Source organism: Triplophysa rosa, linkage group LG16 (assembly GCF_024868665.1).
Source record: "Triplophysa rosa linkage group LG16, Trosa_1v2, whole genome shotgun sequence".
Taxonomy (NCBI): domain Eukaryota; kingdom Metazoa; phylum Chordata; class Actinopteri; order Cypriniformes; family Nemacheilidae; genus Triplophysa; species Triplophysa rosa.
In genome coordinates this window covers 6,662,447-6,677,930 of record NC_079905.1, presented here as the reverse complement: position 1 = coordinate 6,677,930, position 15,484 = coordinate 6,662,447, and the positions used below count along the sequence as shown (strand labels likewise).

Here is a 15,484-nt window from a genome sequence, read left to right as displayed (position 1 = left end):
GCAGAAAGTATGTCCCGATTTGTTGACTTTAGGATAAGGAAAGATACTTTGTAACTTAATTTTGTGTAAATGCAGTAAACGGCTAGAGACGTCTACCCAAAACCATTGCTTCTTCATCTGCATGCCTCCATACAGTATGTACCATTTGCATTGCTTAAAACTCCATGTGCAATATTAAGCTGCTATTGTGTGAATTGTGGGTGTATGCACGAGCATGTTTTATTCATTTGCTGAATCATTTGCTTTGACTGCATATTCAGGCATTTAAAAAAATGCTGCATGACCTGAAATAATAAACCTGACAGATGTTTTGTTGGTACTATATGACATCACAGAGGGAGGGGCTACAGTCTCACTCTTTTGTGCATTATTTTATTCTTCCACTTTTTTGATAGACTACAGAGTTGATGTCTGTGAATGCAAACTCACCATCCACAAGAAAGCCAATGCTTTGTTTTTATTTAAAACATAAATAATATTATAATCCTAATGCACCAGAAAGGGGCAGAAATATTGCCCACAGTTACAGTAAACTATGTGTTGTTGTGCATGATGTATGAATCCCAACAGGGACATATTGTTAGAAATGTATTTTGTTTTCATATTTTTCATTTATTTTGTATCCTATAACCTTAAATAAACATGACTTTATAGTATATTTTCGTCTCGAATTTTGAACATCCGAAATATGCTTTCATATTGGCAAATGTGCCATAGACAAACGTCCATCTCTTGCTTGTGCACACAAATGTTCACTCTAGCCCTAGGCTGTTTGTTTGAGCTCAGGTTGAGCATGTGTGTTTTTGATATCATGGAGAGAGACTCTTGCCGAAAAGAAGAGGTGTAACATTAAGAAGGAATGCTTTCTGTTCCCTACATAGAGAGAGTATTTCATATTTTTGTCAAAACCAACATGTTCTGAAAGACACAAAATGATAAACTGTTTCAAGATATATACATACATACCACATATACATCCACAACCGCATTGCTATCATTTGTGTTGCTACTACACAACTCCTTTGCATGTCATCCCAGTGTTGCCTTAACAACAAAGGTTTTCGTTTGTTGGCTACACCCTCAAAGGGAATCCTCCCTTGAGTGGAATGCACCAAACCACTGAACCTGATTCAGGTGTGCATTCAAAGCGAGTCATAGACACATTTACACACACTGAAGTGCACCACTTTAAAAACAGTAGTGGGTGCTGTTTGGTATGAATGAAGGTATCTTCTGAGGAAAATCTCAAAAGTCAGCAGCACAGTATAGTCAAGTTTTGATGATGTTGTGCAATATTGTGTGTCATGTGCTTTCTCTGTTCATTTCTGTGATACATGCTTTCTAGTGTAGAAGTTGAGACAATTCCATAGAAAAACCTTACACGAAGAGCTGTAACTACTTCCTAACCAAACCACCTTCACCTGCTGGTTATTTAACTGCATTGGATTATGTGCAGCCACAGGGAAATAGGTCTATCTCAGACACATTTGGTCTATCTCAGACACACTTATGTGATGGATGTGACAAGTCATAGCACAAATAAAACTGCTTTGTTTATGGTAAAACGTCCAAGGTGACAAATAATAGTCACAGTCAATTAGGCTACAATACCATGCAGGCACAAAACATCCAACGCCAAAAGTGGTCAAACATTATAATTTACCTTATTTATTTAGTGGTTCAAAAAAATAGGCCTACTAAATTTGGTCAAGTTAGTGCAATATTACATTATCATCCTTTAACAGGATAACGTCCATATGACTAAGTTACCGTCTTGTAAAATGTATTACAATTTCAAGAGATCTGATCTTGTGATCACATACACATTCGCTCTGCTGTTTCCAACAGATGAGACGCACACTGTCCTCTGTGGCATTAAAAAAACATAAAAAATGAGTCGCATTTCATAAACGTACTAAACGCATGCAATGCTTCAGCGACAGGTAGACTGCTTTACGTATAGGAAGATTTGTGGAATATTATATGAATAATATGAACGACAGCAAAACATTTAAAACTCGGGTTGCAAACAAAAAGATTTACAAACGTACAGCGTCCAGACGAAATATGTGCAATGCAAGTTGAAAAAACGTCAATTTACATAATCTAAACATGTAACTAGGTTAAACAAACCCTGGAGTTGACACGGTTACAGAAACCATGGAGATCAAATATTACTACTGAGGAGACAGTGACCTCTGGTGGTGAGATGGAGATTTAGTCCTGATTGCTGGCGCGGCAAAAATTGGAGGGGTTTGTGCAAATAGCCTTGTTTTTTTTGTGTGGGGCTTTTAAGACACTTGTTTACTCCATATACGTATTCACCAGCAATATCATAACCAACTTGTGAAAGCATTTTATATCTTGTGAAGACTGGTCCTCACTAAAAGGCTCATAAATGTTTCTGTGAGTGTCATGATCAACCTGATAAAAAATCATTGGAAGTCTGTGACCTCAGTTATGTCTAGTAAGGTCCATAGGTAATATTTGTTTAATCAATAAACATAAATTATATCAGAATTATTAATAATAAACAATTTATAAGCAAGCAAGTACACGTGCTAATGAGAATATAGGAAATAAATAAACAGGATAAACTGCTGTTATTTCGTGCATTAACACTTTATATTCTGTGCTCTTTCCAATCTCCAAATCTCGTTCACTCATCAATCTTTCACAAAGAAACTCTATTCATATTTAAATCCTTTAACAATGAAGGTAAAAACTCATTCGTTGATCATCACCTGTCAGTAACAATCAATGAATTTGCCAACCGAACATAAAATACTTAATGAAAATAATACTTTCTACAATTTAAATAAAAATGTGTAAACAATAAATATGTGCATGCATGGTGTCTTTCAAAGAATTACTATGTTATGTAATATAAATCCTGTATTTTTTAACATTTAAATGTATCTAACACAAAATAAAATACAGCTGTCATTACCACTACCAATGCTAGATTTTTAAAACCAATGTTCATTTTGTAATAAGAAGTTTTGGATTATAATTGAATGCAAGTCCTGTCAAAAATGGCTTAACACCAGCTTTATGCATGAGCTGCATATCCTGATGTGTTTGTGCATTGTGCATGCGTTTAGATCCCATACATGAGGATAATGAGCAGTACTATGGATTCACACAGTTTGCAATAGAGCTGAATGAACTGGAGGAGATTTTGAAAGCCCACAGATACACGTTTGAGACCTGAGAAAGAATTGAAGTGCTTCAAGGAGAGAGAAGAGTCCTGCAAGAAAACAACATGACACGTTTTTTCATGTAAGTGACTATTTTTAACACAAAGCTACAGTTGTGTTTGGTGTGTCACCAAGGTTTGTCCAAAATTCTGTTTTGTAAATTACATGAGGGGTGCTGAAGACGACTCATGGTGAGCAACTGATGCTGGATTCAGCAGAATTCCCTGTTCTTTGGTGACCCCTAATGGATTTGTTTCACATAGTTTTTCCTCTGATTATATATATAGATCGCTGTCATCCACAGTAAAATAAGGTGCACATATGCAGTGGCACAATATAGAAAATATCTATAGAAACGTATTTATGCCTTACTAGGCTCACTGCCTTGCTGCTGTTTACATGTAAATACACTGTCAAATGAATATTGTAAGTGCCTGGTTATATTTTGTTTGTTAAATTCAATAAGCACTAAAAGAAAAAAATCATTATGCAATCAAGTTATTCTATATTGAAGCTGGCTTCAAATGCAGTGTAAACAGATACATAATGAAACATACCCCAACCATTCTGTTTACTGTAAAAATACTGCATTACAATAAAGAGAATCAGCCTTCAGAAATAAATGTTAATTCATCGATATTTACTTTATTTTTACTGTATGAAAAGTTTAAAAGACATTTCAAACACTTCTGACTGAGTGACTCAAACAATATCAGGTACATCAGGGAGTCATAGAAATAATGTAAATTGTCACATACTGTAATGATTTATGTAATCCTTCAATAAAATATATAACAAACAAAATATAATATAAAAGATAGGTTTAAAAGAAATACTGTTAAAATGAATGATGTTTGTTCTGTACATGTCTGGCCTCCATGTGTACAGTATGTCTTTGAAAGTGAGTGTGTGGTAATCTCTATGTGGTGTGTCTGTTACACTTGATAATGTTGTTCTGTTTTCTGTGAGGTTTGTGAGTTTGGTGTTTTAGATGTGATAAACAACTTTTTTTCTCTCTCTTTAGTCATAGTGAGCAGGCTGTTGCTTTCAGAGGTTCAGGAATGAATCGCATCAGTATGATGACTGACCGCATGTTTGGTTTGCGCAATAAAGGTTATGAACACAACTCAAAAGAACTTTCCTTGTTTTCATTTTTCCTTTTGCCTTGGGGTATTTGCATATTGCTTCACTCACAGATTCGCCGAATAGGACTAGGTGTTATAATCCCACTATTTCAGCACAGTTGAATTGCTCAATAGGACATTTCCCATGCCTTATGCATGACAGGGGGGAAGCAGTCAAGAATGTGAATAGAGGAAATGAGGTCTGAGGTTTCACTGGTTCGTCGGGTAGGCATCCTCTGTGTTTGGGGGATAAATGATTATAGAAATACATAGCATACTTGCCTTTCCTTGCCATTATCAGAGAGACATCTCATGATTTGTTTGTCCCACTTTCATCACATCCATTATCCTGGGCGAAAGATGCCTTTTGGTGAGGTGCTGCTTATAATGCTCTTTGTATGGTTCCCATCAATGCGACACATCGTAAGTTGTGCACCTCAGCCTCATTGGATGTTTCGGCCCTTTATCACAAGACACCCTCAGCCAAGGGAGGCCCACCACAGGTTGATCAGACCTGGGCGTGTGTCGCATTGTTACAAGGACATCTGGCAGCCCATGCTGGGTCCATCCGCCTCAACCACTGCCATTGGCTTCTTCTTTCCGCACCACTGGCCAGTTCTTGATTATCCACCACTAGACCTGTACTCTGAAAGTGACCAATTTGTCAGCTATGGCGACCTCTGCATTTAACCCGTCCAGTGAGAAGTGAACTCACGCACTGCAAGTAGTGAACACACATACACCCGGAGTTATGGGCAGCTAACACTGCAGCTCAAGGGCACCTCAGTCGTTACCCGCCGGCATTGAGAATCGAACAGGCAACCTTCTAGTCACGAGTTCGACTCGTCCATTAAGTCAGTTAATGCGTGCTCAGTGCCCTCGGTCCCGTATGGCAAAACATTACAACACATTACCAAAATCAGCGCAACCATGCACGCCAACCCGTTGGCTAAGGCTGTTATAGCCCCACTGGCACCGTTAATGCATGCTCAGTGCCCCTGGTTCTGTATGACATAACATTCCAACACACAACACCATTTTATTACATGGTCATTTGGCAGCCAATATTGCGTCCTTCAGTTTCAACCACAGTGGCTGCTTCTCTCAGCAACAGTGGCAAGTTCTTTGACTACCGTCCGTTGGGCCTGTCCTTTGATCCCCACTTCCTTAAGCAGCCTTGTAGTGGAATTGGAAACAAAGCCCCTGCAGCCCACTTCCACTGGGAACACTTTCGCTGTCCATCCCCGATCTTCAGCCTCCACTGCCAAGGCTTTCTTTCAAATGCTTCATTAATGGCCTCTTCCCAAGGTACAGTCAACTCAACTATGAGGACTGTCCTACTGGAGCTGGACCACAGAACCATGTCCAGCTGCAGGTTGGTCGCTGCGATTTCCAAGGGGAAAGTAAGTCTGTGGTTTAAATCAACTCGCATTTCCCAATCCCTGGCTATACTCAGCAGACCTGAATCTATGGTCAAGGGCTTGGCCCGCATTTTCTGCCCCTCCCGAATAAATGGTTGCCTTTTTAACAATTTAGCCTGGGCATTTTGGGGGATGGCATTTGCTGCCACTCTCTTGGTCTCTACTGCAACAGCCAAGCACTTTAGTACTTGATTGTGACGCCGTGTGTATCTCCCCAGTGTCAAGCTCTTCTTACAACCCACAAGAATATGTTTAAGGTTTGCTGGAGCAGCACATAGGTGGCAGGCACATAGGTGGCAAACACGCAGATTTGTTGGTGAGGGCAGCACATCGCAGCTCTTATGATAAAACTTAGCCTGTGTGTTTCCATACTCCACAGCTCACTCCGAAGTGATTTTGCGCCGTTCAATGTCTTCCCACCTCATCCAAAGGCCTTGCTGGGCTTGAGAGACTGCTCTGGCGCATCTACTTGCTTCCTCTTGATGCCGAACCTCCTGCTCTACCAGGTGACGGTGTTCCTTTGGTGTCGCTTTTCGCCATGTGGGTGTGGTTGATGCCAAACCAAGTCCCCTTCTGCCATGTTGAACTTGTCCCACGATGTCCTTATATCTGAGGGCTGCCTTTGCATCTCCTACCGCTGTTGTAGGGTTCCATACGGTATGAAAGCGTGAATTTTCTCATTATTGAGTTAAATTCTGTATTTAAGTAGGACGAGTTATTGCATCACTGAAAGGCCTGTATGTTATGGTGTAACAATGGGAAGATCCTCAAGCTGCTAGACTAGAGGATGTTCATTCAGGGTATTTATAATGGGAGTTGTTTGATAAAACACCTATATGGGTAGTGAAACTTGGGGTGCATTCCCACTATTGCCATAGTTGGTGACTGTGTGGTCTAATCTAAAAGTGAAACTATGAGAAGACTTCTCATATCTGAAGTTCGTGATGAGTGTGTGTGTATATGCATGTGTTTAACTGTGCAAAAATGGAAGCTCTTTCACATGTCTTACAGAAACTCTAACTCTAGTGTGCGTGTTGTTCAGAAATGAGCAGTCTATGAGTTGATACAATTTGCAAATGCATGCGGCTTGCCCTGTTACACAAACTGGCCACAACTTCCTTTATGAGCATCAAAGTGTGTGTGAGTTCCTGTAAGGACCTCCCTCACTATATTCATTCAGACTCACAAACTACTGGACGTGTGATTCTCACACTTGCATTACGATCATGTGCCTATCGCCATTGACTTGACATGTGCAAAGACAAATATAGAGAAATCAAAGCTAAATCCAGATTTTGTAAAAATATAAATACCTTAAGTCATTGCATTATGAGAAATCACTAAAAGGACAAGTTTGTTCTTGTCCTACGATTATTTAAGATCATATGATTCTGATTAATGAGCTCAAACGCGAACCAGAACCCGCAAAATTTTCGATTTCATGCTGCTCGGAGCGGAGCGATACGCGTTTGACATAAACAATCGCGAGAACAGAGCTGTATAGTATCGAAAGCCAACAGGTTCACAATTCGCGTGCTTTTGATCGCCGTATTAATATTAAAACGCCGATTTCTTAACGCCGCCAGGCGTTAAATAAGCGCCGCCTTCACATACCGTCTCCGCTGACAGACAGCACATCCCCCTTTTGTCAAGATCGTAAGTGGGTGTAGGGACTTTTCAAGAGTTGAGGTGTCTGTAACGTTAAATATTTGTGATCTTATTGAATCGTTGCATTTTCTAATACATGAATTAACTTACGTGCGAGGTTTTGTCCATCACACAAGACATCAATACTTTAGCTCTCTTTGAGCTCACAGACCGACCGCAAACTGCTTCTGCCATACAAGAACAAACAGGTGCGTAGTTTGAAAACATCTATAAAGCTTTGGTTCATTATATGATCGCTTCGATTTATGCTTGATTTGATTATTTCAATGAAATGTAAAATAGTTAAATAATTTAAATGGGGCTTTTTTAAAAAGGAAGTGTTAAAGCATGGGCAAAATGCGGTCTAGGTCGGTGGATATGGGTACCGTTATGAATGAGATTACAAGCACACATCACAAGTCATATTCCTGCTCCCTTGGTCATACATTAAAACCAGAATGAGGAAAAATGAGATAACAGAAGATAAGCTGTGCCTTGTTGTATATGATGTTCTGAAATGCAGTTTTACTGTATGGGAAATTATCATGTTGAAACTTAAATGAAGCTTTTGAGATATTATTTTCTGAAATGCAACCTCACAAGGGTGGTTTATAAGGGTGTTACCAAGTATTTGAGAAATATATATAAATAAAACCATAAGTTATTAAAATTAATCAACCACTATTCAGAATTATTGTTTTTCTTCTATAGTACAAAACGAACCTGGCAAAACACCATCATCTTCCTCTCTGATGCCAGGGGAATTCCTCTTACACTGATTTGGAGCGTTCAAATTCCCCCATTTGTCTCGATTTTAGACAATGAATAAATGTCTTATACTGCATTATTAAAATAATCATGCATGCCTGGAAAACCCCACAGGTTCTGTAATGCGCATATGCTCTTGAAATGCCATTCACAGCAATCACTGACATGTTGAAGATGCCTTGTAAGGCTTGTGTTGGTAACGCTTTACAATAAGGTGCTATTTGTTAACAATTAGTTTATGCATTAGCTAACATAAACTAACAATGAACAATATTCTACAGCATTTATTAATATCAATTAATGTTAATTTAAGCATTTACTAATACATTATTAAAACCAAACGCTGTCACTGTTAACATTAGTTAATTCACCATGAGCTAAAATGAATAGCTGTATTAACACGACCAGTGTTGGGTAAGTTACTCTCAAAAAGTAATTAATTACTAGTTACTAATTACATATTCAATAGTGTAATTAGATTACTGTACAAATTACTCTCTCCAAAAAGTATTTAGTTACTTATTACTAATTACTTTCTATATCCTATATCAACCTTGATTAGTTAAGTGATTCAAGGATAGGCATGAAAGGGCTCTTTTAATTCATTCAAATAAATAATATTAAACTACATAAAGTAGTATTATTAACTGACCAAAGTATTACAAATGTGAGAATTATACATTAAAGCACAGATTTTAAAGTTAGACTCTGAATTTTGATGTCAATTCCACTATTACACACACATATATTACACAAAGTATTTAGTTTAATTACATCAAAAGTAACTGTAATTAAATTACTTACTTTCAAGGGAAAAGTAATTAAATTACAGTAACTAATTACTTAGTAACTAGTTACACCCAACACTGAACACGACTGCCTAACTTATGTTAACTAATAGCACCTTATTGTAAAGTGTTACCCTTATGTTTTTATATTTCACCTTCACTTACAGTATCTCACTTTATCCTTAACAGTTACATTTACATTTTAAATATAATTATTTGAATTCATAGGGATTACTGTGAAAAAAATGAGACTTTCATCTGCCGTACAGTGTAGGTCTCTATAGGAAACCTCATTAGAAATAATAATTTTTTTATACCCCAAAACAGTTTAGTGATGGCAAACAACATCTGAGAGGGAGCTCATTCATGGACAAAAGTGTTTCCAGTTGAAAAATGTAAACAATCAGTGTTTATTAAGTGTTCCAACATTTTTTTAAAGTGATTTAATGCAGCCATATGTTTGCAGGTGTGCAGGGGATGTTTGAGAGAGCGACAAAGCAGCTGGTCCGACAGATCGATCCTAATGGTGTTCTGATTGCACCCAGTCTGAACGATTCAAAGAAACTCAAGCTGCTTGCTGTGGTATTGAAGAAGCCGAAGGTGTGGTTCTGGCAGAAAGCTAAATACAGACCCACGGCCTTCACGCTGAATGACCTGCTGGAAAAGGGCGAAATAAATCCTGGTAAATATACTGTGTAAGGAACTGAAAAACTCACAGGTCCACCTGCTCTCGAACTTTGGTCGATTCATTATATATCCCATTTTAACTTAATCATATATTTTATTTAAAATTTTAGAATTATTAAAAAACTTTTTTACTTACTCAAAACATGTTATATTTACATAAAAATTTCAATTGACTAGCTGTTATTTTATTTGGGATATGATAGTTTCACGGCCAACTATGTAGTGTGTATGACTCTTTCTTCAGTGGAACACAAAAGAAGATATTTTGAGAAATGTCTCAGTGGCAGTCAATTGGGTTCAGGGTTGTTTAATTACCAACATTCTTCAAAATATCTTCGTTTGTGTTCTGCAGAAGAAGGAAAGTCATACAGGTTTGAAATGACATGAGGATGAGTAAATGATGTCATTTTAAGATGCTCAATTGATCCTCTCCTTGTTTCGGTCAGTGCGGGATGAGAAAGAGTTTCTGAAATATGAAGCAACATACAAAAGTGCCGCAAGTGGATCAGTGGAGGTGGGAAATGAAACTGTCAGTCTAAATGTGACTGGAAGGGGCAGGTCTAAACTGAGCTTGTCTCTCGGGACACTGAAAAAGGAAGACATGAATATTCCAAAACTTCTAAACGAGTCCAAAAACAAGTAAGAAAAAAGCACTAAAGCAATTTGTGCGATGTAGGTGTGATATTAACCCTCTAAAATTGACAATAATAACAATCGGAGAAGAATAACATATGTAATCTTTATTCAGATATATTATTAAATATACATTGAACATTTTGTATGCCTGTTGCATAGTTTGTGGAGTTTAAAATAAAGCTCAGACTGAAGAATACTTTCATTCATTTTATATAGAAAGTTGTTATTAAATATGTTAATTACATTTTTTTTCCACTAATAATTTTTTAAGTAAATGGAATTGTATGGATTAGTAACAATGTTATGATTTTTTGTGACCTCATGGTATTAATAATCCTCATAGGAAGGTGGATCTCACACACTCTTTGATTCAGCAATCATCGAAAATGAAAAGGATCTTTACCCTCCTTAAAGAGCGAATCTTTACTACCTGTGAGTGTTCCATCTCTTACACCGGACTGCAGCAGGGCAGCTGTTACTCTGCTTTTGGAAAATATTCAGAGGTTTGTGACAAACGTGTATTTGCTCTGGCATTAACACATTAAAGCAGTACTTCGTTTCTTAAATGTTTTTAATGTGTCTATGGTGTTTCAGATGGCGTTAATGAAAGAGAGTGGTGAATTACGTTATGACTCAGACGTTGCCTTAAACATCCCACCAGGCACTGTAATGGCATACAGTGTCATTGAAATGAGCATCAGCAATGATGGCTACTTTGGTCAGTGACATTTGTGTGACGATATAGAATATAGTAAAAGTGCTATTTTTCTTCTTACTGTATGTGGTAGAACATTTATTGCACTTTTCAGTATTGAATTGATAAACTCTTTAAATGTAATATTATTTCATATTAAATGTAATACGCTTTGAATGTTTTATTTCAAATATGTACTTATTTAAGTTTTGTGTGATTGATTGTGATCAGAATTGCGTGTTGAACCTGATGGAATTGAGGCAGATGACACATCCAAGAATCCAGGTTCTTCCGAGGTGGATGGACCTTGGGCACTACAAGAGATCCAAAAAGTGTCCTCACTTAGTTCCCTAGAAAGAGGTACTCGTATGCGTGTGTGTGTGCAGTGGCATGTGCAAAAGCAGAAGTTGGTCTATCAATTTACTTTCCCCTTTTTAAGTTCCTTAAATGGTTATTTTGGCTCTAGAGATATTGCCATATTTTAACATATAGCTCAGGATATGAAGTACTTTTGTTGAGAATTTCTGTCAATAATGTATTTGTGTTTTTTTGTAGCACTTTCAGATGTTCAGACTAGGTTTTGTGTGCTGACTGATCTGACTTCTGAGTGCCGCTCCACCTTACTGCTTCATTTGAGGGAAATTCTATTGGACCGACCCTCCCTGTCAGTGTTGGTGGATAGGGTGAGTAGAAACAATGCCTCACAAGTTGTTAAATGTGCGATTGATATTTCATAAGACCTGATAGAGCATTGCAATAAATAAAGCAGCACATCCATCTTCTCTTTAAATCTCATTATATTTGTTGTTTTATCTCAGCTCGAGGTTCTAAACAGCGGTGAAGCTCCATTACTCCAAAACGAGTTATTGGACAACAAGAGCCATTTTATTAGTGAAGTTTTAGACTTACTGAAGTCTGAACCACACAACCAGAGTGGGAAAACCGCAGCATCGGTGCCCAATCAGAACGGATCTCAAATATCAACAGCCAATCACAGCGCTTCTGCATCTGAGTTGAATGGATCCTCCCCCAGAGCAGAAAAACAGAATGGCTGTCACACAGATGTGTCCCATCAGAATGGATGCTCAACGAAATCAAGCAAGCAGAACAAACAAATCCTGATGGCAATGCATATGCTGCTCAGTGCCGTTGAGGGTCAGTATATCAAAATCAAGAGCCTGTGAGGAGTTCAGCTGAAAGCAGCTTGTCTTTAGAGTCTTTCTATCTTCATTCATATTGTACAAACTCATCATTTTATTTTTCTGTTCAGAGTTGACAGATGCTGGATTACAACTGTTGGAAAGTTTCTGCACCTCTGAGGGCCTTAGAAGCCTGCAAGACTTAGTAAGTTAGTGCCAGTGATTGATAAAAATCAGAAAAGTCGTTTTCATAATCTTTGTATCTGACTGTTATATTTCTGTTTCTTGTAAACCTAGGTAAATCTTCTGATGGCAAACTCCGAGCCACTCTCAAAAGACGCAATCCCTGTTTTCTTACAGAAAGACGACGAATTCCACAGAGTGGTCGACCTTTTTAAATCATGTGATGTTTTAGTAAAGAGAGAAGATGATCTAATGTTTGCAGACATTACATGTGAAAAGGGTTTCCTACCGTTTGTTCTGTGTATTGCCATCAGTGGTCTTGCATGCCTCATTGACAGTAACAATGAGAGTACTGGTGTGTTCTCAGAATGACTAAAATGTTAATAATAGACATTTTCTTGCTCATGTAGCCCTTTGCACTCATGTGATCTTTTTTAATTTCAGAATGGTAATTTAAAAGTTGTTTTTAGATGTTGTGCCTTCAGTCATCTATATTTACATATACATATCATTATATATTTATTTTATTTTACAAATCAAATATGTACATATTATACATTTTTCCAAAATAGTCATGTACAAACATACAAAAATATGCTACATAAGAAAATGTACGTTTTACATATTCTGTTTTTTTATGATTTTTGTTACTTACCAAGAAAATTTGTGTACCAAGAAAATAAGTTTACATTACCTTAAAGACAAGCTTTGTTCTACCGAGTGCTCTCTGAAAACATAAATAGTATATCAAGTTTTAATGATCTTTGTTTTTCAATATTGATAGTTTGTATTATATTCTTTGTATCTTCTGATATTTTATCTTAAATCCAGATGTATGTAAAGCTTTGTGACATTACACATAATTTGAAGGTCACAAATTTAAATGATGTATTTTATATTAGTTTTAGAGGTCGATGGCCGATTTTTGGTATCTTTTCATTAATCGGCATCGGCCGATTGTGCCGCAAATTAGGCCAGTTAACAGGCAGGTGCATCTGTGAGCAGCTGCATAACAGTGTGATGTCCCTCTGCCTGCTAACTTTTTAACTACCTAATATAACTTCACAAGAAAACAGTAAAACTTAAATTATTATTATCCTTCGATCTTAATCTAGCCTTGTATATTTCATTGATTAAATATGATGCTACTTGAGAATGCGAGTAACTTTTTGGAACTATTGTTAGCGAGCCTTCAACTATGGAGACTGATCTGTCTCCATATTCAACCACATAGTTTAGGCTACATGTATGCACGGGTACCAAAACCTGGTGACGAGCCCAGCGGCTAAATTATTACAGTTGTCCGCATTGTATAGCTAGAGAAACTCCGACGTCATCAATACCGTTTCTGTACCGGAGAATTTCTCTCCCTCTGAGGCTGCGTGTGAGACGGAGCACCTCGCACTCAGCAGACATGCCTTGTTAAAATACTAAACTTCTGGCTAAAACGTGCACGTTAACTTTCCTGCTTAAATGTGTCTGTGGCGGGTAGGACTCTGTTTATACTTGGTATTAAGATGCGTTTTGGTCGATCTTTCAAATGGAGGAAATAAGTGCACACAATTTACAAATGAACGCATTCGTCCACAAGAGCGTCTACTTTCCTGTCAGGCTAGAAAAAAGCGAAATATAACTAAAAACGCAGTTATGAGCAGCAGGCTGTGTAATATGAGTGATTTTTTTATTTTAGTTTTAACTTAGATTATGACCATATGACTAACAACAGTGTCTGCCAACAAACATAAACAAAAAGCATGCTTCAGAACAGTTTGAGAAGATGATTAAAAGTTTTGAGCAATGTATTATTACTATGAATTAGACAGCTATCTTGTACCCTGCAATAAACACTTCTCAATCTTTCTCAAAGTGCACTGATTTGAAAAGACATGTCTTCAATAAATGTTTAATTTAAGCAATATTCTGTATCACTTCTTATTGCTTAATAAGATTTAATGAGATGAAGGTGGAAAAAAGACAATCGGCCATCAGCTGGCTTGATTTCTAAAAATCGGCATCAGAGAAAACCCCATATAGGTTGACTTCTTAATTTGTATTAATGCACTATAGAACACACCGATTTATATTATGCAAATATGTGCAATATTACTTCTGCACTATATGTAAAATTGTATGCAGATATTTTCAATAAAATCCGTATTACTTTATTCTTTTTTTAAAACCTTTAGATTAATAATTAAATAAAAAAGGAACAATGACTAACATTGTTCGTTTATTGCCGTGTTGTAGAAGTTGACACAGAGACAATGACACAGATACTTTAACAGAAACTTTGGCAGGTCATGTGATTTTGAGACACAAGAACAAAGAAACAAGAAGGTTGCTCAGAAAAGGTGACTGAAATCAACAGGGCAGTTTGTTCGGTCTCACACACACAAAAAAACATTGACACAATGTGCACAACATAGACACCAAATCTGTAAATGCAAAATTTAAAACAAGCTACTGTACATATAAAACAACCTACACATTTATATGAATGACTGTGGAACAAGGGTTAAGAGATAAGGGTGTTTGTAAACAGTTGTTCGGTTCTTTTCTAGAATGTTCAATATGAGCCCTTGGCGTGCTACACACTGCCAGGTTAGTCTTTCATTTGAGTATACATCAAAACATCACAGTTACTGTAGGTGCTACAAAAACAAAATGCACACACAAAAAAAATAAAAATATGGCCTCGGATTCATCAAGGCCAGTTCTAGTTTTTCTTATTTCTTATTTCTCCCACGATGTTCCAAATAGTAAGATAATTCTTTAAAAACGTACAAATACTAAATAAATAAGTACTCTTCCCTTTAAGCTTCAGTAAAAAATGTTGCATTGTGTGCACAAAAGAGGTTAGGGCTAATGTTGTGGGCGCTTGTTTGGTTGGTCAGTCCAAACTTGCAACTTCACGTCAGCCCGCATCCATCCTGGATATCACACACATACCCTGGAAAACACACACGCTTGCATACATACGCACTCAAACGTGCTTGTCAATGTGCCCTCAGTAGACCCAGCTCACGGGAACCCACTGCGGTTCAGAGCAGAGTTTGTCCACAGCCGACTGCAATTTTTCAAACGCACAGTCTAAGTTGTCATTGACGATAATGAGGTCGAAGTAGTGTCTATACGCCCGGAGAATGCGAGCGCTCTCATCTACAGTCTTCTTCAGGTCCACGTCCTGTAAAGAAAAT

At 37.4% G+C, this 15,484-nt stretch overlaps 1 protein-coding gene across 1 annotated transcript; it reads left to right on the top strand.

Moving 5' to 3' along the window:
• Window positions 1-7,279: 7,279 nt before the first annotated feature.
• On the top strand, window positions 7,280-15,465 carry LOC130566933 (gasdermin-E-like). Its single transcript, XM_057354758.1, has 10 exons — window positions 7,280-7,601; window positions 9,415-9,630; window positions 10,082-10,274; window positions 10,615-10,774; window positions 10,866-10,989; window positions 11,197-11,325; window positions 11,521-11,648; window positions 11,784-12,120; window positions 12,236-12,309; window positions 12,402-15,465. Exons 2-10 carry the CDS (start codon window positions 9,426-9,428, stop codon window positions 12,657-12,659), a joined length of 1,608 nt encoding a protein of 535 aa, XP_057210741.1. The 5' UTR covers window positions 7,280-7,601; window positions 9,415-9,425; the 3' UTR covers window positions 12,660-15,465.
• Window positions 15,466-15,484: the final 19 nt, after the last annotated feature.

Excerpts from the sequence above, each read along its gene's own strand:
- LOC130566933 (XM_057354758.1), top strand. The coding sequence starts at position 9,426 with ATGTTTGAGAGAGCGACAAAGCAGCTGGTCCGACAGATCGATCCTAAT. Across the intron at positions 10,990-11,196 it reads CAGCAATGATGGCTACTTTG|AATTGCGTGTTGAACCTGAT; the intron begins GTCAGTGACATT and ends GATTGTGATCAG. Across the intron at positions 12,121-12,235 it reads GCTGCTCAGTGCCGTTGAGG|AGTTGACAGATGCTGGATTA; the intron begins GTCAGTATATCA and ends TTTTCTGTTCAG.